Below are 24,789 nucleotides of genomic sequence, written 5' to 3' on the forward strand. Positions count from 1 at the left end.
ACTTGTAAAACCTTCATTTGGACATTCACAACGCTAAAAGCTCTGAGGAGTCCTGCATTAATGAATCCCATATAACTTATCATTCTCTGAGCTTACTTGTTGGCAGAATTCTAGTTATAAATTAAAATCCCTGGAACAAATGTCCAAAAGAACTTGTTTTTGGAAATGTTAGTATATACTTTATTATTACACCACAGCAATTGAGCTGGAAATGAGATTGGGAATGATAACTCATTAGATGAACCTTATTTGAGTTTAATGATTTGCATTAGCCACCAGAAAACAATGGTGAATGAAAATGGGGCCTATAGTATAATAGTTTTCTTTCTCGTCAGGTGATGGTACTGTCTTTTCCTCATATTTTGCCACCTATATTCTTTGTATCTCTCCTTTACTGTTAAGAGTGGGGACTTACCGGGAAGTTTACAAAACTCAGACCTACTACCTTCGTCATCTTTCAACTAATTCTTTAAAAGCCAGGTACTACATTCTGTTGTAAGCAACAGAAACAAGCCACAGTGACAACCAAATGATGCATTGATTTGACTCACTTAACAGGAAGTCTAGAACCTGGAACAGCACCTTAGAAATGCTCTTAGGCACACAGCTCTGCTAATCCTACTGTGTGTGTGTGCATGCCATCCTCATGACCTCAGGATGGCTCTACCATTCCATGCATTGTATCTATGTCTGTGTTCCAAACAAGAAGGAGAAAGGAGGAGAGGAGTAAAGGACCACCAGCTTCTGTCAGCAGCATAATGTATCTTTTCTATCGGAAGAACGACAGCTTCTTTGGAAGCCCCTCCCCAATAATGTCTTCCTACATCTCATTGGCCAGCACTGTTTTATGGCTTCACTAGTGTGCAGAGGATTCTGGAAAGTGGTATTTTTAGCCTGGCACATGCCTCCCAACAAAATTAGGGTTCTGTTAGTAAGAAAAAGGGGAAAATGGATATTGGGCCAGCACCCACAAAGCATACCAAAACTGTTATTGAATTAGTCCTTTTTAGAAAGAGGTCCATTTCTGTTCTTCAGTGTATTCTACTCCACAGATACTTAGTGCTTTCTGTCAACCAGGCACAGTAATTGCATGGAGGAATATGTATGATAATAGAATGGTTACCTTCCTCAAGGTGATCACAATCTAAGTAGAAAGAGATAGAGAAATAGTACAGGCATACATCTTTTATTGTGCTTTGCTTTATTGCACTTCACAGATGTTGCATTTTTTACAAATTGAAGACAAGACCCTCCACCAATAAAGTAATTAAAACTCTATTGGTGATATTTGCTTTGGTGTGGTGGTCTGGAACCAAACTCTTAATATTTCTGAGGTATACCTGTATATGGCTAACTCTAATAAAGTTTAATAATTACTGCACATATGATCTTACAAGAAGATCATTGGAAAAATAAGTAAAATAGTATATTTGAAATCTACCCTAGAGCATACAGGTAACTCACATCACATTATATCCATTTCTAAGGGCAGGAATCTGGTGGTTTGGAATCTATGTAGGTTAGAACATGCAGAAAAGCAAGAAAAGGAAAAGAATTATGACTTTTTTTCATTGAATGTATTTATTGGTGAAGCTTTTATATTACTTTTGATTCAAGTTTTATTTACTTTCTTTTTGATGCCAAATTCTTTATTGTTAAAGATATTTTTGAAATTTTAAATCTTAAAGCATGGCTGTCTGTTTATAAATGTTATCCCCTAGTCTAACTCTTCCTTCCTCTCTAGTCAGCTCCTCTCCTTCTACTCCCCATCCCAGCCCGAGAACTCTGCTAAGAGATTTAAAGAATAGGAGCTTCTTTGCTATCTCTACCTCCAGTAGATTCGGGGCAGAAGCAGTGCTTTGGTAGAATTAGAAAGATTATTGAAATAACTTTTTTCAGCTGCTAAAACTGCAAACAACTTCACCCTATGCTAGACACCTGTGAGGCACCCAAGCTGCCTGTTTGCCTCCAGCATGAGAAGAGAGTGCTAGCAGAATCCATAATTGATTCTTATATATTTTTAAGCTATCTGAAATGAAATTCTCATTAAAATTTGTTTAGCCTGTTGTTCACTTTTCACACATTGAACTTTCAAACAGCTTTTAGGATTTTAGTAGTCCCTGGATCATTGCTTCTGGGTGGAACCTAGAAGGGAGGAATGGCATGGACCCCTTGTCACGGGGTAACCTGGTATCTCTCACTCATCCTGGAGTCCCACTCACCCTGCAGTTTATTTCTGTTTGTTTCCAGGAGACCCTAATAGGTTTAGATAAAGTTCTTTTTTTGAACGTATGCACGCTATTAGGTGAAAGAGTGTGACTTCTATTAATGATAAACTTCTCTTACTGGATAAATTATAGAGCAAAGTGCACACAGAAACTGGAGTCGTATCATCGTCAGTCCAGCTCCAACCCCCTCCTGCTAATGCTTCTTCCCCCTGCACTGAGCTTGCAGAGCATGCCTTGTTTAGTGGACATTAAGACTCTGTGTTACCCTCTCCGTGTTCTCTAACACTCATTTGATTTTATGTTTTATTATTTAGGAGTGACAGAAACTCCCTTTTTAATCTCCGCACTGTCAAATTAGGAAGTATAAATAGTTGCCACAAAGTGAAGTAAAATCTAGTCTCGATGAAAAATCCATGACATCCCCAAAATGTATTTTCATATGAACGGCCATTGTGAACCTTGAGTCACTGAGCTCTTTATAGTTTGTATGAGTTAAAGCCATTTCTGCTGCAATCGGGTATTAAAAATCCGAGGTAGTTCAAGGAATTGTTTCTAACTGAAAATTTTATTTCAGTAGTTACAAAATGTGAAAAATGCCCTATATTCTATATTAGATCAGAAATGTGTTTCTGCCTTATATCGAACTACTTTCCTTTATTTGTTACATATCACATGGAAGGAGGAGTGATTGAACTTCCTGAATTTCTTTTAATTAAAAATCTTTTTTTCAATTTTTAAAGCTGTATCGAGAAATAACATATACTATATAGTTTACCATTTTAAAGTGTACAGTTCAATAGCTTTATTATATTCAAAGTTGTGCAGCCATCACCACAGTGTAATTTAAAACATTTTTATCACTCCCAAGAGAAACCTGGTGTATTCAAGTCATTCCTTATTGACCCCACCCCTAACCCTAGGTAACTGCTACCTGCACCTCTATAGATTTGCGTGTTCTAGATATTTCATATAATTGGAATCAAATAATATGTGGCTGTATTATTTTTGTAGTGTTTTAATAACAGATTACCACAAACTAGGTCACGAAATTTATTTTCTTAACAGTTCTGGAGGCCAGAAGTCCAAAATCAAAGGATCCACAGAGTTTGTTCCTTCTGGGGGACTCAGAGGAAAAATGTATTCTGGGCCTCTGTTCTAGCTTCTAGTAGTCGCTGGCATTCTTTGGCTTGTAGATGCATCACTCCAATCTCTGCCTCTGTCTTCCCTTGGTGTTCTCCATGTGTGTCCTCACATGGCCTTCTTACACCAACACCAGTCATTGGATTAGAACCCTTCCTAATCCAGTGTGATCTTTTCTTAACTAATTTCATCTGCAAAGGCCCTATTTCCAAATAAAGTGACATTCTGAGGTTATGGTGGGTATGAATTTGGGTGAAGGGAACACTGTTCAACCTAGGACAGTGGCCTTTTGTGTTTGGCTTCTTTCACTTAGCATAATTTTTCAAGGTTCATCCATGTTGTGGCATGTATCAGAACTTCATTTCTCTTTTATGTCCAAATAATATTCCATTATATGGATATTCCACATTTTATTCATCCCTTCATCATCTGATAGACATTTGAGTTGTTTCCACATTTCGGTTTTTGTGACTACGCTGCTGTGAAAATTCATGTACAAGTTTTTGTGTGGACATATGTTTTCATTTCTCTTGGTTTGGACTTGTTTAACTTTAAACCTGTCAGTTTTAATGTATGTGTTTATGTCACTTTGTGGTAATGGCTGGTAGTTATTAAAATTCTCATTCATTTTCTGCTGCTTGAATTTGCTCTGTATTTCAGTGACTTTTCAGTGAGTCGCCTTTGAGGAATTATGTTTTGTGGGAAATATGCTTTCTTTCCTTTCAACTCAATTTCTTGTTAATATTTGAAAAAAAGCCATTTAGTCTTTCACCTGCTAACCTCTGGTCACTTGCTGATTTGTGCCCTTCTGTGTTTTTATAAATAAATAGTAATGTTTGGTTTTTCAGACTATTTTAAAAGCATTTTGTTTTTATGGTATCATCTAACTTTGTTTGCAATCCCTGAGGCTGCTGTTTTCTGGCTGCTAAACTTGGAATTCAGTAGATTTTTCTCTTAGAAGAGAAATTGGAATTTAAATGGAACACCAGAGGATGTCCTTCATTCTTCAGGACTACAAATCTTTTATTATTTCTATGGTACTCTTTTCTCCAGGTGCAGAGAACATGTGTTAACCACCAGGGGGAGCTTAGTAGCCTAGACCAGTGGTTCTCAAACTCTAGGCTGCATCAGAATCACCTGGAGGATTTGTTAAAGTATGGATTGTAGAGTCCCACTGTAAGTTTCTGATTCAATAGGTCTGGAGTGGGGCCTGAGAATATGCATTTGTAATAAGGTCCCAGCACCGCATTTTGAGAATCATAGGCATAGACAACTAAATGTATTTATCACTTTGGATATCTTTCAGTCGGGGCTTCTTAAAATTTAAGAAGTATATGAATCACCTGGAGATACCTTCAACTGGTTCTGGTTCAGTAGGCCTGGGGAGACTTCCAAGATTCTGTTTCTAACCAGCTCTCAGGTGATGCCAATGCTGCTTTGAGTAGCAGGGGCTGGAAGAGTAGCCTTATGCTATCCTCTGCTTGAGTGGTTCTTCTGTAAACTATAATAACTCTACATGAAATAAACTTGCCAGCGGTAAGCAGACGAACAGTATATAGCTTATAACTTTTAGTGGAAGGGTACTCTGCAAATTACGTGGTTATTGGAGGAAACAAAATTAGGGGCCAAAATGGTCCAAACTAGATCCAAAGAGTAAATGATTCAGACTTGTAACATAATTTTTGGAATAAATTAAAACTTGCCAGTGTGATCTTTTAAATGTACTTTTTCAGATTCTGAAATGTATGTTTCACATGTTCTGTGACTGAACAGAATAGACTCTTATAGGCATTCTAATTTCATTTTTTTAAATTAGTGGAATTATTTTGTTTTTTCCTCAGCTTGACAAATTAATGAAGACTTGATTATATCAATTTTAGCACTTTATTGATCTGCATATTTTATACTTATTACTTAGAAGGATTATTGTTTCATGAAAACTAAAAATAAACATTCCATAAAACTAATTTTAAAATTTTCCTCTTGGTAGATCACTGACAACCTTGGGGTTGGTTATATCATCTCTGGCTGACCAGGCAGCTGGCAAGGGAAAAAACAAATTTGTGCCTTATCGAGATTCAGTCCTCACTTGGCTTCTTAAGGTAATTCAGTGTTCCAGTGTTCCTTTCCAACTAAAAATTGGCTATGTCTGAGGTGACAGCTGAAAGGTGTGTGCAAAGCTAACTAAATATACAGTAAACATCTGAGAATACTGTAGTGCTCTCCTAATTCCTAGGAATGCAGAATGAAAACTTGTTTCTGTTGCCTTTTATTTCATTATAATGCTGTTTGGTGGGCGTCATTCATTGTTGTGAATATAAGGAGACCACATTTCATCTACTCATAAAATTACTTGAAATACAGACCTATTTTCACATCCTGTTTTCTTCACAGAATAGTTTATTACTTTCATCATACTTTTTTACATGGGCATTGTTCCCTAAGATGCTATTTGAAATATTTTGTAGGACAATTTAGGGGGCAACAGTCAGACCTCTATGATAGCCACCATTAGCCCAGCAGCAGACAACTATGAAGAGACTCTCTCCACATTACGGTATGCAGATCGAGCCAAAAGGATTGTTAACCATGCCATTGTGAATGAGGATCCCAATGCAAAAGTCATCCGGGAACTGCGGGAGGAAGTCGAGAAACTGAGAGAGCAGCTCTCACAGGCCGAGGTAATGTACAGCGTAGAGAATACTGTCATTAACAGCTACGTATGGTGATAATGGGTAATAGACTTACTGCAGTGATTGCTGCATAAGATATATTGTACACCTGAAACTAATATAATTTGTAAGTCAACTGTAATTTAAAAATAAGTTAAAAATAAAAAATAGTCTGGTGTTCCTTGTTTTTGAATTTCTCTGACCTATGATATCAGAGTGGTCAGGACATGCTTGCTTGCAGCTCTAGGTCAGCTCCATGTGGTTCAACATCGCAGTGTTGATAGGCATCTACTATGTGCTAAGCATTATGGAGACAGCATGAATAATACAAAACTTCTGTTCTAGCACCTTACAGTCTAGAAAGCAGACAATTAAGCAAGAGTTGCCGCTACCACCTAATTGTTTGCTATAGTAAATCAGTTGGCCCTTGAGCACACAGAACCAAGTGTGTTATTTTTATTAACATTATACACTATATTAACAAAAGGCCTTGCAGTTTTCAAAAAAGTTAGTTTTATGTCATCTCAAGTCATGGAAGACAGCATTATCAAGGATAATTAAATGGTAGGAATAATTTAGAAATCTTTTTTTTTTTAATGTCAGCTCCTGGGAGGAGACAAAAATCAATAATTTTGCATTGTTGCCATCTTTCCTTGGCTTTACCCAGACTTTAATAATCATACTCTTTTCCAAATAGCTGTTGCTTTATGCAAGTTACCGAGGCGCTATCTCTTTTGAAACAGGTAGTAGGAGGCCAAGTGCTTTAGGTTAAGTCACAGGCTCCCACATGCCAGGACTTGGGTGTGTACCTAAGGCTTCTGAGTTCACATTCCTTCACACCACCCTCTTCTGACCCCTCTTTATTTGGGAGAGTATTAAGCGTGGGAGGAAAAAAAGGTAATAGTCATTATTTATTGAGCACTTGTATATCTGGCACTGTTTAAATACTTTTTGTCTATGGACTTATCACAAAAGTAATCAACAGGAGATAAAACAAACAAATGGGAGTGAAGCCAGGGATCTGAATACTCCATGAATTGGTGATCCTGGCAGTTGCATTGTAATTTTTTTGTTTACATGTCTTTTTCTTCTTCTAGCCTATGAGCTTTGATAGCTCAAGAAGCTGTGTTTTATTAATTTTTTTCAGCCCTAACCCTAGTACCACACTGATACTGGAAGGCACTTAGCACAATGCCTTGCACATCAAAAGTACTCTATAAATATTGCTATTTTTGTTATTGCCATTATAATCATCATTCAGTGCATTAAGCATAATTTTTTTATTGATGCCAAGAAGGATGGCAAAACACCTGAAAAATCAAAATGCAGATAACTTTTGAAGTGAGTCATGATCTGGAGTGGAAAGTGTAATGCTTCTGATATTTGTTTAAAGGTAGATGATCTACTTCTTTCCTCTTATCTCTGAATCTGCATATTCACTGTGACCAATTAGTCTAGGCCAGTTGGCTAGAACAATGCCTGGCCTTAAGAGAGAGGAACCATAGCAGATTCACCTAGAAGATTTACTTCTGTTTCCCTGTACCCAGCACTAAATGTCACGCTAAGGGTCTATTAATATTGTGAAACTCAGGCACAGTCAGTTATCCTCCAGATCATTGCCACTTCAGCTTCTTGTCCAAGCTCTACCATCTTATTGATAAGGTTATACTCTATAGAGGCTCATGTTATTATAGAGTGTCAAAGCATATCGTTGCCAAGTAAAGGCCTCTCCACATTTTCAAGCTGCATCTATCTGTATTTAGACCCCTTAGTTATTCTCAAGTAACAAACTTAGAGGGAAATTACTGCTCTTTTAACCAGATGTCCTGCTTCTAAGTGAATAATAAATACGCTAGTTTTATTACCATCAACAAGAAAACTAGTTTAAAGGGCCCTAATTCAAATTTTTAAATAAACGAGAAGAATCTTCACCTTTCCTGGTAGGTTAATATAACCAGAATGCCTTTATTGGTGATGTGCATTGATCTCTGTCTTACTGAAAAAGAAATGTGCCTAAGTAACCTTCTTTCTTATGTTCTATTTCGAAAATAAACTTTAACATCTTTAACTGAAATTTAAGTATGATGGATAAAATTACTCTGTAATGATTTTATCAATTTAATTCAGGGCACTAGTATTTCTCTCCTTTAAATAGTAGCAACCGTTTGCCTCTTACATTTCATTTGATTAATAAAGGTCTAAAACCCACCCTGACAGCATGTGACTTAATTGCTTCCAACAAACTGTTGATAACTGCTTAAGAAGGACAATAAATGATTGTCTTGTTTATAGTGGTAGAAAAAATTAGAAAATCAGATAGCTCTGGTTTCATTTTAAAGGCTATGAAGGCCCCTGAACTGAAAGAGAAGCTTGAAGAGTCTGAAAAGCTGATAAAAGAACTAACAGTGACTTGGGAAGAGAAGCTGAGAAAAACAGAAGAAATTGCACAGGTAGCTTGATAATTTAGGCCTAAAATATTGTGATTCTTTTTCATTTGCTGTCTTTTCTGTATTGTCAGTCACTTGTGCTCAACAAGTCTTTCGAGAACCTCTTTTTTGCTGAACTAGAGACTGCAAAGGTCAGTTTTAGATATTGACTTGTGTCTTTTATCAACTATAATTTGATTTATATATTTGCTGGAAGTGTTGGAGAACACTAAATTTGAACAGACATGATAAAGGAAATATCTTTACTATTTCCTGCTTTACACGTTTAAACAAAAATCTTGTTTTGTGAATTTAGATCACTTGGCATAGCACATGGCTACCTTATTGACAGAATTTGTAACATTCAGCACATCATAGTTTTTCAATGTATTTGATTCTTTGGGCCTGATAGAAAATGCTCTGTGAACTTTACTTGAGAGAAAATATAAAGCAAGGACTAATTTTGTACTCGAATGTGAGTATGTGTCTTATGAATCTCTACACATGCATTTTATAAACGTTTTAAGTTCACTGACCACTTGCAAGTACTAGACCAATCTCAATCACATAGCTTGAAAGCAGTGACTGAGATCTAGTCCAGCTGTTTGCTTGTATGTTTCTTGTAGATATTATTCATGTCCTCTGCCCCATACACACTCACGTGCGCACACACACACCTAACTTCCTGTCCCTCTTACATTGCTTGATATTTTTCCATAGCACTTATTCCCATTAGAAATTCTATATATTTACTTGTCTTTTTTTTTTTTATGGTCTATCTCTTTCCACTAGAATAGATGTTTCCGTGAAAGAGGGGCTTCACTTTGTTCGCTGTTATATTCTCTGCCCTAGGTCAGTACCTGTTACCTAAATATGTCATCAGTGAATGAATGAATTCAAGGCCCTCTGCAATAGGCACCCAATCAGCTCTTCCAGCTCCATCTCCCAGTACTTTTCCACATTTACTAAGGATTTGGGGCCCTGAAATCTTCCAGTATTCCCAGAGTCTTTACTCTGCTTTCCTGTACCCTTCCCCCAGAACAGCCTGCCCTTATCTTGCTACTCCATTTCTTCTGTTGAAATTCTTATGCTTCAAGAACCACCTTAAATGTATTCTCTTCCTGAAGCCTTCCTTGTTTCTTAGCCCATCATAATCTCCGTCCTGTGAAGCCCACAACACATTGTTCCTCTCCAGTGGCACAGGGCTCTCCTCTTGATTCCAGTTATGTGGTCTTCCCCCTCTACTAGACAGTTAAACCCCTTAAGGGCAAGATGGTGTCTGGTTTACCCTTGGTGCCCCCAACGCACTAACACAAGACGTCATACATTTTAGGCTGTAAATAAACCTAGTTGAGCTTAGTGGGATGTGTAATTTAATTGGCATTGTCCCCAGAAACAGTGACTTACACTTTCCATGGATACAGCTGGCGAATAGAGCAACAAATAGAGTTTCTTGCTTTTGTCTTCCTTGTGCACAGGAGAGACAACGACAACTTGAAAGTATGGGCATTTCCCTGGAAACATCTGGTATCAAGGTGGGAGATGACAAGTGCTACTTAGTCAACTTGAATGCAGACCCTGCTCTCAATGAACTTCTGGTTTATTATTTAAAGGTAAGAGGGTATATAAATGCATACAAATTCATGTGTAACTCTCAGTTGAATCTGGGTGCCTGTCCCCATGACTTTGTTTTTTGTATCTAGCTTGGCCTTCATCAAAAAGATTCATACTACAGTCAGGTCACCATTGAGATTGAAAAACAGCTATTTTGTATTATCCTGGGGCTGTGCAATTAGGGCATCAGAGGGGCACAAGTGGGTAGCTGAGAGTGTCAATGTGATCCTTAGCTATGGTGTCAAGGATTCTTAGAATATCTAGGTTCAATCACAAAGATCCTGAGACGTTCTGGAGAATCACACAGTTAATGCTTCTTAGTAATTCTAAGGTGATTTCAAGATCAACACAAGGCTAAAACAAACTCTTGTAGTAGTTTAGACAGCTAAGGTTCTTTCCTGTTTATCTCTTATGGACCTACATCCTCAGGAAATAACTTTTGATCCCACCCATCAAGAGTGGAGATGGGATGTGATTGTTTGGATTTGGCACTTTGGACTCAGGGTATGCCGCTGGCCACGTTAGATAGCTTATTGCAGCTGTTCTCAAACTTTCTAGCTTCAAGACCCATATATACTCTTTAAAAAATGTATCAAGGATTCCAAAGAACTTTTGCGCATCTGAATTATACCTGTCTGCATTTACTGTATTAGATACTAAAGCTGAGAACATTAAAAAATACAAATGTGCAAACATACAGTCCACTAATCCTCAGAACCATGACATCACACATCATGTAGCCTCTGGAAAAAACTGTATACTTGTGATAAAATGAGAACACAAAAACAAATAACGTCTCAGTATTTTTATTAGAGTAGTTTTGACCTCATGGTACTCAGAGACTCCAAAGGTTCTCAGACCTTACTTTTAGAAATGCCAGCTTATTTTAAGGGAGAAATAAGACTTCTGTTTGAAATAGGGACCCCAACTGACATGAGGCAGTTAGCTGACCGTGAGAAACATTTTTAATCATATGAGTTATGGTGGTATATAAATATATGTATATATGTATTTAAATAGTGTTGAGGATTGGAGACCTAGGGTCTTGAAGACAGCTTGTATACACTGTCTACACACCTAAATCTCTAAATGCAAAGAAATTACCCCCTTGTGAAAGGTTAGATAGGCGTCTTGTTAAGGATTCTGATCTGCCTAGTGAATATACAAAACAGAGAATAAGCTAGAATTGAAGCAAGGACTCAGTCTCCTATCATCTTTTTTATTCTACTTTTTCCAGAGACATAATATGATATAAATAGCCCCTGACTTGTCGACAGCCCAATAACACTTAAGATTTGTTCATTCAGTAAATGATTAAGGGGTATGAAATTGTTTCTGAAATCCTAAGGCCTAACACTTTTTCTGTTGAATAGGAAAGTATTATTATCATAGTGATTAAATGATTTTTAGAGTAAAAGAAAAAGCAAAGGGACTGAGCAGTCGACTTAATCCCAGGAGTCACAGTCCACATATGTGTGAGGTTCAAAGTCCTTAAAATCACACTAATCTGTACATTGTATAAGCAACAGGCTTCATTACTCTACATAATATTAGTATTAGATATTCAACTATTTTTAAACTTAAGTTATATATTTTAAAATACCACTTTCCATGAAATTACTTTTAGCCTTCTTGAGTTTATATAGCTGTTTTCAAAGCACTTCTGCTGTTAACTCAGATAATCCTTAAAAGAATCCTATTAAGTAAATCAAATTGATAATATTGTCCTGGTTTTGCAAAAAAGAAACCTCGTGAGGCTCAGAGAATGAAATGGCTTGCCTGTAGTCACATCAATAGTAGGTTGTTGAGTTAAAATTGGAACTCAAAGTATTCTACTGTCAAGTTCAATTTCCTTACATTTTAAGGCAGTATGTAATCACTGTTCACCAGGGTCCACCCCACCCCCCATCATGTTTAAACATTGTTTTTAATTTAGTGTGTTATGGTAAGCTTTTGACTTATAATGGTCCAGATATCTTACATCTCCTAACTCATTTGATATTGTCATGCATATGCTGTTGGGTTATTAAACTTTATTGTGAAAATTTTTGTGAGTTACTTTAAGTGTGGGTTTTTTTTCTTTAATATTCTGTTCCTAGGACCATACAAGAGTAGGTGCGGATACTTCTCAGGACATCCAGCTCTTTGGTATAGGAATTCAGCCTGAGCACTGTGAGATTGATATCGCATCTGATGGCGATGTCACCCTTACTCCAAAAGAAAGTGCAAGGTAAGAAAAGTAAACGGCCACTTAACATGTCTTGTGTGCCATATTTCCAGAAGACAACCCGTTCCTATTTGCTTCAGCTATATCAAAGTTAAGGCTACTGTGGGTCTTTAGGAATTGCTCTCCGGTTACAGAGAACCGGATAGCAACATTTCAAGCACCACCTTTGGAGTAGGCTGCCTTGACTGGCTGGGTGATTTTGGAGAACATACTTCTTTCATCTAAACTTCAATTTTCTCATGTATAAATGGGGCTAATGGTGGACAAAACATGTAAATCTCTTGCCTCAGTGCCTGACACATATAAATGTCAAAGAAAATTAGTTGTTAGTGTAATGCATTGTGTAAGGAGCAGTTAATTAGATAACTTTATTGTTTTTGAAAAATTACTAAACCAGGCTGTAATATGTAAAAATTTGAGAATTGACAAGATATTATACTTTTTCATTTCTATTAAATGCTGCCTTAAATTATTTAATAAACAGATATAAGATTTAAATGAAGTTCTATAACAATATTCATTAGCACACAAATATTGAACACTCATTTTTATGCGGAAAACGTTACATTCATTTCAAATTATTCTGTTAACTATCGGCTATATAAATTTCTAAGTGATGAAAAAAAGACTAATAATAGCATACGCGATTCATGAAAGTTTGTAGATCTTGTATGATAGTGATACAATTGTTAAGATATTTAATGGCAAAATGATACTATTCCTTAATTTTTACTTATTTCAACTTCAAATACTTTTTTGCTTTGTACTATATTAGAAACTCTGGATTTTTTTCATAGTTTTTTTTTTCAGTTTAATTGAAATATAATTGACAAAGTTATATTTAAAATGTACAACGTAATGATTTAATCATAGTCTCTTCTAACACTATATCTAAAAATAATTGTAATCAGCAAATTTTCTTATACTCAGTTTTAATTCCAATTCTATGTCTTTATCCTACTCTTTTTTTTCCCACTCTGCCCAATCTCTCCTTTCCTGGAACTCCAAGATAGCAGTTCATTTATTCAGTAGACTTTGTTTGAAGATTTGTGCTGGGAATGACCAAGTATAGGAACTCAAAGCCCAGTAGAGGCGAATGTATAGAAGCAATAGCTAACAAGAAGACAAGTGCTTTTTATAAAGTAATCTTTATAACATGCAAATTTGATTACTGTGGATGTATGTGGTGTGTGTAGGACTGGGGGTAGAGAGATCAATTAGGATGTGTGTGTGTGTGTGTGTATATATATATATATATATATATATATATATATATATATATATATATATATATTTTTTTTTTTTTTTTTTTTTTTTTACTGAAAATAGTTTGAAACTTTTTCACATTTTTTTAAATTAAGTTTATTGGGGTAACATTGTTTAATACAGTTATATAATTTTCATGTGTACTTTATAATTTGACATCTGTATATTGTTGTATGTTTACCACCCAAAATCCAGTTTCTTCAGCTACCATATATTTGATCCCCTTTACCCCATCTACCTCCCCACTCCTCTCCCATTTCTTACCCTCTCGTAACCACTAGTCTCTAGTCCATGTCCATGAGTCTCTGTTTGTTTGTCCTGTTCATTTGTTGCTTTTAGGTTTATATCCCACATATAAGTCATACCATGTAATTTTCAACTTCTTCTGTCTGGCTTATTTCACTTAGTGTGATTACCTTAAAGTCCATCCGTGTTGTCGCAAATGGCAGTATTTCATCTCTTCTTATGGCTGAGTAATATTCCATTGTATATATGTACCATAGCCTCTTTATCCAATCATCTATCATAGGTCATAGTGTGTGGTGATAGACAACAGTCTAGTTTCATTCTTTTGCAGGTGGCTTTCTAGTTTTCCTGGCACCATTTATTAAAGAGGCTTTCCTTTCTCTACTGTATGTTTTTGGCTTTCTTGTGAATAATGCTGCTATGAACATCGGTGTGCAATATCTTTTCAAATATGAGTTTTCAAGTCTTTGGGGGTAAATACCCAGTAGCAGGATTGCTGGATCATATGGTAGATCAATTCTTAGTTTTTTGAGGAAACTCCATACTGTCTTCCATAGTGGCTGTACCAATTTGCAGTTCCACTAGCAGTGTATGAGGGTTCCTTTGTCTCCACATCCTCTCCAGCATTTGTTATTACTTGTCCTATTGATTATAGCTATTCTAACAGGTGTGAGATGGTATTTCATTGTGGTTTTAATTTGCATTTCCCTAATAGCTAGCAATGTTGAGCATCTTTTTAAATATTTGTTGTCCATTTGTATGTCCTCTAGGGAGAAGTGTCTGTTCAGATCCAATCATTTTTTGATTGGATCGTTTGTTTTTTTGTTGTTATTGAGTCGTTTGAGTTCTTTGTATATTTTGGATAGGATATTACGCCCTTATTGGAGGCGTTGCTTGCAAATATATTTTCCCATTCGGATGGTTGTCTCTTTACCTTGTTGACAATTTCTTTTGCTGAGCAGAAGCTTTTTAGTTTGATGTAGTCCCATTCATTTATTTTAGCTTTTACTCCCTTGCCTTTGAGGTCAAATTCATAAAATCCTCTTTAAGTCCAAGATCCTTGAGTTTATTTCCTAAGTTTTCTTCTATGCATTTTATTGTTTCAGGTCTTATATTCAGGTCCTTAATCCATTTTGAGTTAATTTTGGTGTGTGGTGATAGACAACAGTCTAGTTTCATTCTTTTGCAGGTGGCTTTCTAGTTTTCCTGGCACTATTTATTAAAGAGGCTTTCCTTTCTCTACTGTATGTTTTTGGCTTTCTTGTCGAAAACTATTTGCCCATGTAAATATGGGTTTACTTCTGGACTCTCAATTCTGTTCCACTGGTGTGTGTGTCTGTTTTGCTGCCAATACCATGCCGTTTTGATTACTGTCGCTTTGTAGTATAATTTGAACTCAGGCAGAGTGATGCGTCCAGCCTCGTTCTTTTTTCTCAGGATGGCTTTGGCAGTTTGGGGTCTTCTGTGCTTCCATACAAATCTGATAATTTTTTGTTCTATTTCTTTAAAAAATGCCAATGAGATTTTGATGGGGATTGCATTAAACCTGTATAATGCTGTAGGTAATATGGTCATTTTAACTATGCTTATTCTTCCAGTCCAAGAACATGGACTATCTTTCCATTTCTTTGCATCTTCTTCGATTTCTTTTAATAGGGTCTTATGGTTTTTATTATATAAGTCCTTCACATGTTTCGTTAGATTTGTTCCTAGGTATTTTATTCTTTTTGTTGCAATTGCAAAAGGGATTATTTTTTCTACTTTTTTTTCTGATGCTTCATTATTAGAGTATAGGAACGCTATGGATTTTTTGAACGTTGATCTTGTATCCAGAAACTACCGTATTTGCTTATTGTTTCTCGTAGTATTCTTGTGGAGTCTTTAGGGTTTTCTATATAGAGAATTATGTCATCCGCAAATAGTGACAATTTGACTTCTTTGTTTCCTATTTGGATGCCTTTTATATCTTTCTCTTGCCTGATTGTACTCGCTAGGACCTTCAATGTTATAGTGAATAACAGTGGTGATGGTGGACAGCCTTGCCTTGTTCCTGATCTTAGAGGGAAGGTTTTTAGTTTTTCACCGTTAAGTATAAGTTGGCTGAGGGTTTGTCATATATGACCTTTATTATGTTAAGGTACTTTCTTTCTTTACCGATTTCATTAAGTGTTTTGATCATAAATGGATGCTATATCTTGTCGAAGGCTTTTTCTGTATCTATTGATATGATCATATGATTCTTATTTTTTAATTTGTTTATGTGGTGTATCACATTAATTGATTTACATATGTTGAACCATCCCTGTGCCCTTGGGATGAAGCCCACTTGATCGTGTGTATAATCCTTTTAATACGTTGCTGTATTCGGTTTACTAGTATCTTATTTAGGATTTTTGCATCTGTGTTCATGAGAGATATTGGTCTGTAGTTTTCCTTTTTTGTGTTATCTGTACCAGGTTTTGGTCAATTAGGATATTTTTTATGATATGGTTATAGAACCACAGCAAGTGGCAGTAGAGATGAGGAATGAAATGTATTTGACAATTATTTGAAAGTCAGCAAGTTGTAGTGATCTGACTGGGGACAGGATGGGGACTCAATCAGTGAAAGAAAAGGAGAAGTCAGCAATCATTACAGGTTTCTTTCTTGGGAGACTAAATAAATGGTGGTGCTGCTAAACCAAAATAAGGAAAACGAGAGGAGAAACGGGTTTGGGGAATGATAGATAATGAGTGGTAATAAGTTCAGTGTGGGATACTTTGAATTTGAGATGTCCCTGAGATATCAATGTAGAGATATCCAGTAGGACATTGGATTTAGTGCTGTAAAGTTACACTAAAGGTGTAGAATTGGCCATTATTAGTTTTGCCCTTTCTTGAAAGTGCAGTGGAAGGATTAAACCAATGTGTTGGTGATGGTCTGAGGATAGTATATGAAGGCAGCTTAGACGAGGGAGCCAGGGGGTCAATAGAGGTAACAAGATATAATCATGGAAGCTAAGGGAAGAGAAAAATTTTAAGGAAGGGCAGGTCAAAATAGAAGCTAAGAAGATTCTCTTGAGTGTATCAATTAGGAAGACACTAGGAACCTTGGGGTTTTAGGTGCCATGTAGTTGTGGATGCAGAAGCAAAAATGCAAAGAATTGACACTAGGATGTGTGGAAGCAGGCCAGCAATATTGGGTGTGAAGATGGAAATGAGATTGAGGACAGAGGAAGGGAGGGACATGGGGTTAAGGGACTGTCATTTCCTCAAATCTATGCTCAAGTCCACTAATTTGCTCTTTAGTCATGTCTCAGCTGCTGCTCAGTTATTCTGTTGAGTTCTGATTTTCGGGGTGTTTGTTTTTCATTTGCAGAAGTTCAAGAGCTCCATCTTTGGATGTGCCTGGTCTCTATTGGTAGTCTTGTTTTTACTCCATCATGTGCCTTTAATAATTTTATTTTTATTTATTTTATTGTCTTTATTTGAGAATTCTGTCCTCCGATGTTGTTGGAGTCCCAACCCAACTGTTTGTTGTATCTGCTGATAACTTTACTTCCTGAAGTAGTTTGTGATTTCTTAGATGCACTCATCTTCAGCAGTCTATCTGTAGGAGGTTTGTGGCCTAAGTGAGGGTACGTGAATCGTGCAGAGGTTTTATATTTGTTTCTTACAAGCATCCCAGGCATGTGTCCAACTAGAAATTAGTTTTTATGCTAATTTCTTGTCTTGAGTGCATTGCCAAATTAAGCAGTTTTCATAACTTTTTTTTATATTATTATAATAAGCGCATACTGTGAATGGGAAAGTGATAAGCGTGTGTGTGTGTGTGTGTGTGTGTGTGTGTACACCTAGACAGAGGTCTCTAAAGATACAGAATGTCACAAAAGTTATCAATAAGTAAGGGAGGCAAAGCTTGTGATGTTTCTCTCATTTGTTTGGGAGCTGTTTTTAGTTTTATTCTAGGATAACGCTGCCCAGTAGAACTTCTGAGATAATGGAAAAGTTCTGTAACTGCTAAAACCACTTTGGTAGCCACTAGTGAGTTGGTGCTCTTGAGCCTTGAAATATAACTAGTAAGAACTGAATATTTTAAATCATAATTCATATTTTAAAATAATAAAGTATACTGAGTGACACATTTCTGTTATTGGTCATCTACTGTTACTAGAATTTCTGGAGGGCTTTTTTAGATACCTTAGTAAACAGTGGGCAGTATTTTCTTTAAAAAGTGACTGATAAATGCTTTTGTAGGTCGAAGAGATTTTTAAAGGTTTTTTAAACCTTAAAAAAAAAACCAAACTTTTCTTCACCCTTTTGGTAAAAATGGGTGTGTGTGTGTGTGTGTGTGTGTGTGTGTGTGTGTGAATCCATATGTATATGCGTAGACATACATATATATTCTGATTTCATTTTCCGCTTTCATACATGAATAAATAGGTCCATAATTCCAAATAGATGGGATACATACTTTTGAAACTTGAGTTACTATGTCAAGATTCATTTTGATTGGGAAGAAGAAAGGGAGCATGTTAGTGTTAAATATAAATACCAAAGTTTTATCATGTTTATGTATGACAGATTAAAACATTTATGATGATATTTCCAGAGCACTTTTATAAATATAAACTTAACCACCCAGATTTGAAATATTACTACAAAGGAGTGATTTTCTATGTGAGTTCTACTTATCCCATAACTCTGAGCTTTAGAGCCCTATAAATATGAGGAGCCAGATAATATTTATGAGATTATATGAGAAAAATAACTTATTGAAAAACTAAAACTCAAAATAATATCATTATTTTTGTTCATCAAACATCACCTGACAGTCATTTGGCAAATTAAACTTTAATTAATTAGTTAATTAATTCTTCCCAGTAAAGTTTTGTTTTTGACTACCAGCAAATCTCTTTTTTAAGTGAAGGAAACATTTACGAGAAGACTAATTCTGTCAGTGCTAGAAATTCTGGAGGCCTTTTCTTCTCCTAAAAACTCACAGTGACTATGCTTTAACTGTGTCAAAGGATCAGTTGACGAGATCATATAACAAGCAAGAAACCCTATGAACATTTTTGCGCTGGGTCATTCAGGTAACTGACCCACAGCCCCTTGATATCTACAAGTCCAAGACGTGTAGGCCAGCACAACCCCAGAGACACGGTGCACATCATTTATGGTTTCATAATAAAGATGGTCAGAATTGCCTTCTCAACTTCCAGTTGTTTTGTTTTTATAATTTGATAGCTATTTGGGATTTAAACATGATACTCTTTTTTATGTTTTCCCCAATTATTATGGAAAATTTTACACATATAAAAGTAGAAAGAGAATAGTATGATGAACCCACATATCTCCATAATTCAGCTTAAAAAAGAGCACCTCATAGACAATTTTGTATTATTTACATGCCCTCTCTTCCTCCTTCCCCTCTAGGTTATTTTAAAGCAAATTCTAGATATTATAACTTTGTATCATAAATATCTCAGCTTATATCTCTAAAAGATGAGTATTCTTAAGCATAGCTTCAATACCATCACACCTAAAATAATTAACAATAATTCCTTTTTAATTATCATATATCCAGTCAGTGTTCAGATTTCCATATTTGTGTCTCATAAATGTTCATTTTACAAGAATATTCCATAGGTAGCGATGTCTGATTCCTACAGGAGCACATTGCATCAGTTTCTCTCTCTTCGAAGGATATTGGCAGCCCTTGATCATCATTGCTTAGATCACACTGTGGTTATAATTCTACTCTTCCTTCTTCAGCTATTAATAAAATATGTCTATTAAGAGAAAATTCCCCAAGTTATCTCTTTGGCTACTCGGACTGGGTTTTGTGCTTTTTACCGTTCAGCTGATATCTTCCCTGGTGTTCCTTCAGGTCCTGTGTAAATGGCACCCTCGTATGCAATACCACCCAACTGTGGCACGGTGATAGAATCCTATGGGGAAATAACCACTTTTTTAGGTAACATCTTTGTGTTTACTAATATTTTCATATACATTTTTTTCTGTTATTTGAGTGTATAACAAGTTGATTTTCTCTAATGGTGAACACTCCCACAGAATTAATTTGCCTAAGAGGAAACGACGAGATTGGTTAAAAGACTTTGAAAAAGAAACAGGCCCGCCAGAGCATGACCTGGATGCAGCCAGTGAAGCTTCTTCAGAACCAGACTACAACTATGAATTTGCACAGATGGAGGTTATCATGAAAACACTAAATAGTAACGGTAAGGCCCTCACTCTGAATTCCTTCATCTTGGGCAGTTCTTTATCTCACACCATTCATTGAGGGATAAGTATGTATAAAGTTAAAGAGTCATTCTGAAATTTAGACACAAAATTGCCAATTCCTTAAAAAGGCCATTGGTGAGGGTCTAATTAAAAATTCCAGGGCTTGGTCTGCTCCCTTAGGTGTAACCAGGAAGTGGGTGGAATCTTTTTGAGAACCCTTGTTCCCAAGCCAGTTGTGGTAACGTCCATGGTCCTAGGGTATGGAATGACTGTGATGGAAATTCTTATCAAATTTACTATTTTTGACCCTGTCATTTCTGAGTCCTTCAGCGTATGAAAACCCCCAGGAGAGTATGAACCCAGGAATTTCAAACAGAATCTAATGGAGAGATAATAGGCACAACATTTTACTATAAACTCAATTGGAAATTATACCACCAAAGAGATTTATTTAATATGCCCAGGTAACTTTTACAAAAATGATAGCTAAAATAAAAGGCTTTCTAGGCTCTTGGCTTGACCTACATTCCAGCTTATTTCAGATCTTTAAGGAAGAGAGTCTTCTTAAAGCATTATTTCTAGATCCCTCTTTCTAGAAGGTTTTCAGGTTTGTATTAAAGTTCTTCCTTTCTGTTACCTTTTCTTTCTTCTTCTGTGCTCATACACATTTACATGCATTCAGTAAAATACATATCAAGTTCTTTCCTTGTTTGCTGTTTTATAAATCTGTTTCTTCCTTTTCACATCTCCCAGTCTCCTAATCACCACACTTAGAACCTAGAAACTAGAAGCAGGACAGGAAAGTTCCCCCGTTACCAAGCACAAGACCACATTCCTGAGACTAGAACTATTTTACAAGGATACAGTTGAGGCTACATTCAAGAGCACCTGAGCAAGTTGTTTTCTGGACTTTGTCCAATCTCGCTTTCCCATTTATCTGTTCTTTGAATATCTGAGGATCCCCAACTTGAACCCTGAGATCCCTATGACAAGCACCCTCTACCTAACAGGCTTGAAGAGCCTTTTGGTTTTCACAGTTGAGCTCTTCCCTTAAATGTTTACTTTCTCACTCCACTCTTTGAATAAGTCTATCGGGGGACAGATTTTGAGCATGGCTACTGAACTGCTGATCATATCTCTGGCATATCAGATTGGGGATTCTGTTGCAGGTATAAAGAGTTTGACCGTTCTGTTTATCTCTATCTATGGATTTTTAGCCTCAAGGACCTCTCTTTTTAATTATAAAAATGAAGTATGAATAAAAGGCCAGATTGAGAAACAAGTGTAATGTATTAATATGAAGTGTATAGATCAACAACAAAAAAGGAGGAAAAATAACTTTATGAAAGAAGTTTGGTAACTTCTCCTTTTAAACATCGTTAGGATTAGGAGTTAAATTAGCTATTGGAGCTTTTGACATGCAACACAAGGTGGACCACTCTGCTACTTGGTCACCAAGATGGGGGAATCCAGAAGACATTCGAAAGTGATGTTCAGGCATCAGGATCACATTAGCAGGTCATTTAACAACGTGCCTTAGCACCAAGCCTTCTGTGAGTGTGCAGGGTGTAGGCTCTAAACTCCAGGTGGAGGAAATTCCATTTGAAGAGCTTATTTATTTTGATAATAATATCCTCTAACTCTGCAGGATATCCCAGTGGTGTCAATTATATATCATCCCACGTCACAGATTTCTAATTTAATCCAATTTCGACTTTCTTATCATATACATTTTAGACCCCTGAATAACCAAAGAGTTTTTAATAAGCATTTTTTAACTCTCTCAGTACTTTTAGCCAATTAGTCATCAGCGGCCTGGCTCCTGGTGTTAACATGAGTTACCATTGGCATTCCAGATCAGGCCTTGCTCTCCAGTGTTCAGTCTGTCTGTTTACCAGTAATGTTTTCTCCTCCTCACTGCACCACTTACCCAATTCCTCTGGTAAAGGAGCTTCCCTGTGGGGCATACAGACATGCTCAGATATAAGTGCTGAAATGCTGGTAGCTGGACAATGTTCATACAGTTCACCTCTGCTGCTAGGTGGTTTCCCGATAATAAGCTTGTCTGCCTGGTGGTCGTCCCCTTGGTGGTCCTATTTGAAGATTCTCTTCCCTCTCCTGTGGTTTCAGACGAAGCTCCTCCACAAACACTGGGATAAAGGTTTTAACTGATTGGCATTAGCATGAGGCAGCTTGAGACTGGTTTTTAGCAGTGCTGCTGATTGATGCTTGTGCTCCATGCTTTGGCAAAATCTAACGTGATTGGGAAGAAGCTGACATTTTCTGCCTAACAGAGGTACTCTGTATTCTTGATTGAAGAGTGTTCCCTTTTCAGTTAAGACCCCTGCCTCCCATGTCCCAACTCCACTACCTTCCCAGTGGTTAAAATCTGTTCTTTTCCCCATGCACAAAAGTGTTCTTGGTATCATTACTACTATTACTAATGATTTCATTACTGTTGACAGTACAGCAGTCAGAACATTGTACTTCCAGATATGAATTTACCTGCATTATTCCAGTAATAGCCTAGGATATTATTTTTGAGTCTCTAGAGTAAATAAAGATCTAAAAACCAGTTCATTTGAATTAAGGGTAAAGGGAAACCTAATATCAATAAACAATAATGCCTTTGTTCCAAGGATTCAAAATTAGGAATCAGACACTCATCTGTTTTTACAGAGTCAATAGTAGCTCTAAAGTAAAGAGCAATTAAGGGATCAGTAAAGGGTCATAGAGCCCATTTATTCCCCTCAAAGGATCTGTTTTTCTCTGATTTAGTGCCTTGAACATCTTGGCATGAATTATTTCTAATTTATCACATAAATTCCCTCCAAACACCACCACCACCACCACTACTATCCTCTCTTTTCCATTCTTGGGAACAGGTAAATAAGTTTGAGCTCATTCCGCAGTGATTTACCAGATAAAGAATAAACAAATGAAGAAGAGAAGTGCTCTGCTCAAAGTAACTGTGGTCCTTTTTCTCTTCCTAAAATACCTACCTTTTTGTTATCTTGATAGTCCTTCAGCTCCAGGCTCAGTGAGTTTTAAAATAGTTTGTTCGAAATAAGGAAAATGATAGGGGAAAAATAAAATTGTGGACATTCTGTTGGTAGTTGATTGGTCATTTGAGAATAAGCCAAATAATCTTTAGCTTTTGTCCTAAACCATATCATGGAGTCAGATTGACTTGCCAATTAGGGTGATCTATTTAAAAAATAGGCTGTGTAGTGATAAAGGCTTGAAACTGGTTAATTTGAAAAGAAAATGTAATCAAATATGTCTAAGAGAAAGGTGTTTCCAGACTTGTGTTAGGATTAGAAGTTAAAAAACAAAACCCTCAGCCCCTGTACCTCTACTAGGGTTGTGTGTGGCATGGCCACACTTGAGTCCCCGGGCATGGCTTATCAGGCTGTACTGGGGCAGACTCAGGGAGGGATGCTTTGAATTGCTCTCGCTTCAATACCTTCACATTTATTTGTAGCCATGACAAATCCTGGTAAGTAGTAGGGGTATTATGACAGCTGCTAAAGCAGTTTAAAACAGCCTCTGCATGGCGTGAAACCTTTGGGTGGAATCTCCTCTACTTTAGCCATTTGGGATCATGTGTTTTTCTATACACCACTGACTAGCAAATAGAAATAAGAATTTGATATCTTATTCAGTGTCTTTTAGCAAAAAAAACTCTAGCATATGGAATAGTGTGTTTTCCACTTTTCATTCTCTAGAAAAGATTCATAAACACTAAGTCAGAGCCCTTGAAAATAAGACTCTATGTAAATATAAATGGATGATAAGGACCTTGTTCTTTACTTTTAAACCTAAAGCCCACATAGAGCAAATATATATACTGTTTTAGAAATATATTTTTTTAATTCCAAGAAAACTTTTCTTCATCTCTGGCCCTTATATTTAAAATTGTTTCAGATTCCTGCAAAAAAAAAAAAAAAAAAAAAAAAAAATCACCATATTCTTTTTTTTTTTTTTCAGAAGTTTTAGGGCTATGTCATAAGTTCTAATGCTCCGGAGTGCATAGATTTTTACTCTTTGGAAAAAGTCTTGCCTATTCATGGTCTGCCTTTGTGTAGGGTTTTTTTGGGGGAGTCCTTTGTGTTTTTGAGGGAGGTGATGAGAGGGAGTGGTGTCGGTGGTGGTGATGATGGTTGTTAATTTTCCATCAGCTTTTAAAGTAACATATTTTAGGGACTGACAACTCTATGAAAAAAACTATTCTGCTTTGAAAAAATGTTGAATTTGAGAATTTCATATCAGCAAAGAACAGTATTTTTTTTAAAGATCTCTTTAACAAAGTACTAATTCTGAGCAAAATGTTGGAGGTCAGAATACCATAATTATTAATAAGTTTATGTCTCCCTTAACCAGTTAGCTCTGATTGATCTGAGGTCAGATGTGAGCTTAGGTCAGCTACTTAACCTGCTGAGCCCCAATTTCCTCATCTTTAAAATGAGAATGATATCCACCCTTAGGATTGTTGCAAGGCTGTCATGAGCTGATGCATGCAAAGGGTGTAGTTCCTCTACCTGAAGATATAGCCAGTAGTTAAAAGAATTATTATTGCCGTTGTGGTTATTATTTTTATTAAAACAACTCACCTATATTGTTCATATTGTGATATTTTTTAATTGCTTTCTGCTTTTTTTTGGTATTATTTAACCTTATTTTCTAAGCCAACATGCTGTCTTTTTTTTCTTACTGTTCATGTAGAAAGTTAGTACAATTTTA

At 36.4% G+C, this 24,789-nt stretch overlaps 1 protein-coding gene across 1 annotated transcript in view; it reads left to right on the top strand.

The window, feature by feature from the left end:
* The window catches only part of KIF13A (kinesin family member 13A), a 177,225-nt gene that overhangs the window by 115,714 nt on the left and 36,722 nt on the right, over positions 1–24,789 (top strand). The window contains exons 9-15 of the mRNA XM_023532273.1: positions 5,359–5,470; positions 5,837–6,049; positions 8,380–8,490; positions 9,945–10,079; positions 12,180–12,310; positions 19,691–19,777; positions 19,876–20,042. Of these exons, the coding sequence (XP_023388041.1) occupies positions 5,359–5,470; positions 5,837–6,049; positions 8,380–8,490; positions 9,945–10,079; positions 12,180–12,310; positions 19,691–19,777; positions 19,876–20,042 (956 nt within the window). The remainder of the gene's footprint in view (positions 1–5,358; positions 5,471–5,836; positions 6,050–8,379; positions 8,491–9,944; positions 10,080–12,179; positions 12,311–19,690; positions 19,778–19,875; positions 20,043–24,789) is intronic.

Source organism: Pteropus vampyrus, unplaced genomic scaffold (genome assembly GCF_000151845.1).
Source record: "Pteropus vampyrus isolate Shadow unplaced genomic scaffold, Pvam_2.0 Scaffold80, whole genome shotgun sequence".
In the NCBI taxonomy this organism is placed as follows: domain Eukaryota; kingdom Metazoa; phylum Chordata; class Mammalia; order Chiroptera; family Pteropodidae; genus Pteropus; species Pteropus vampyrus.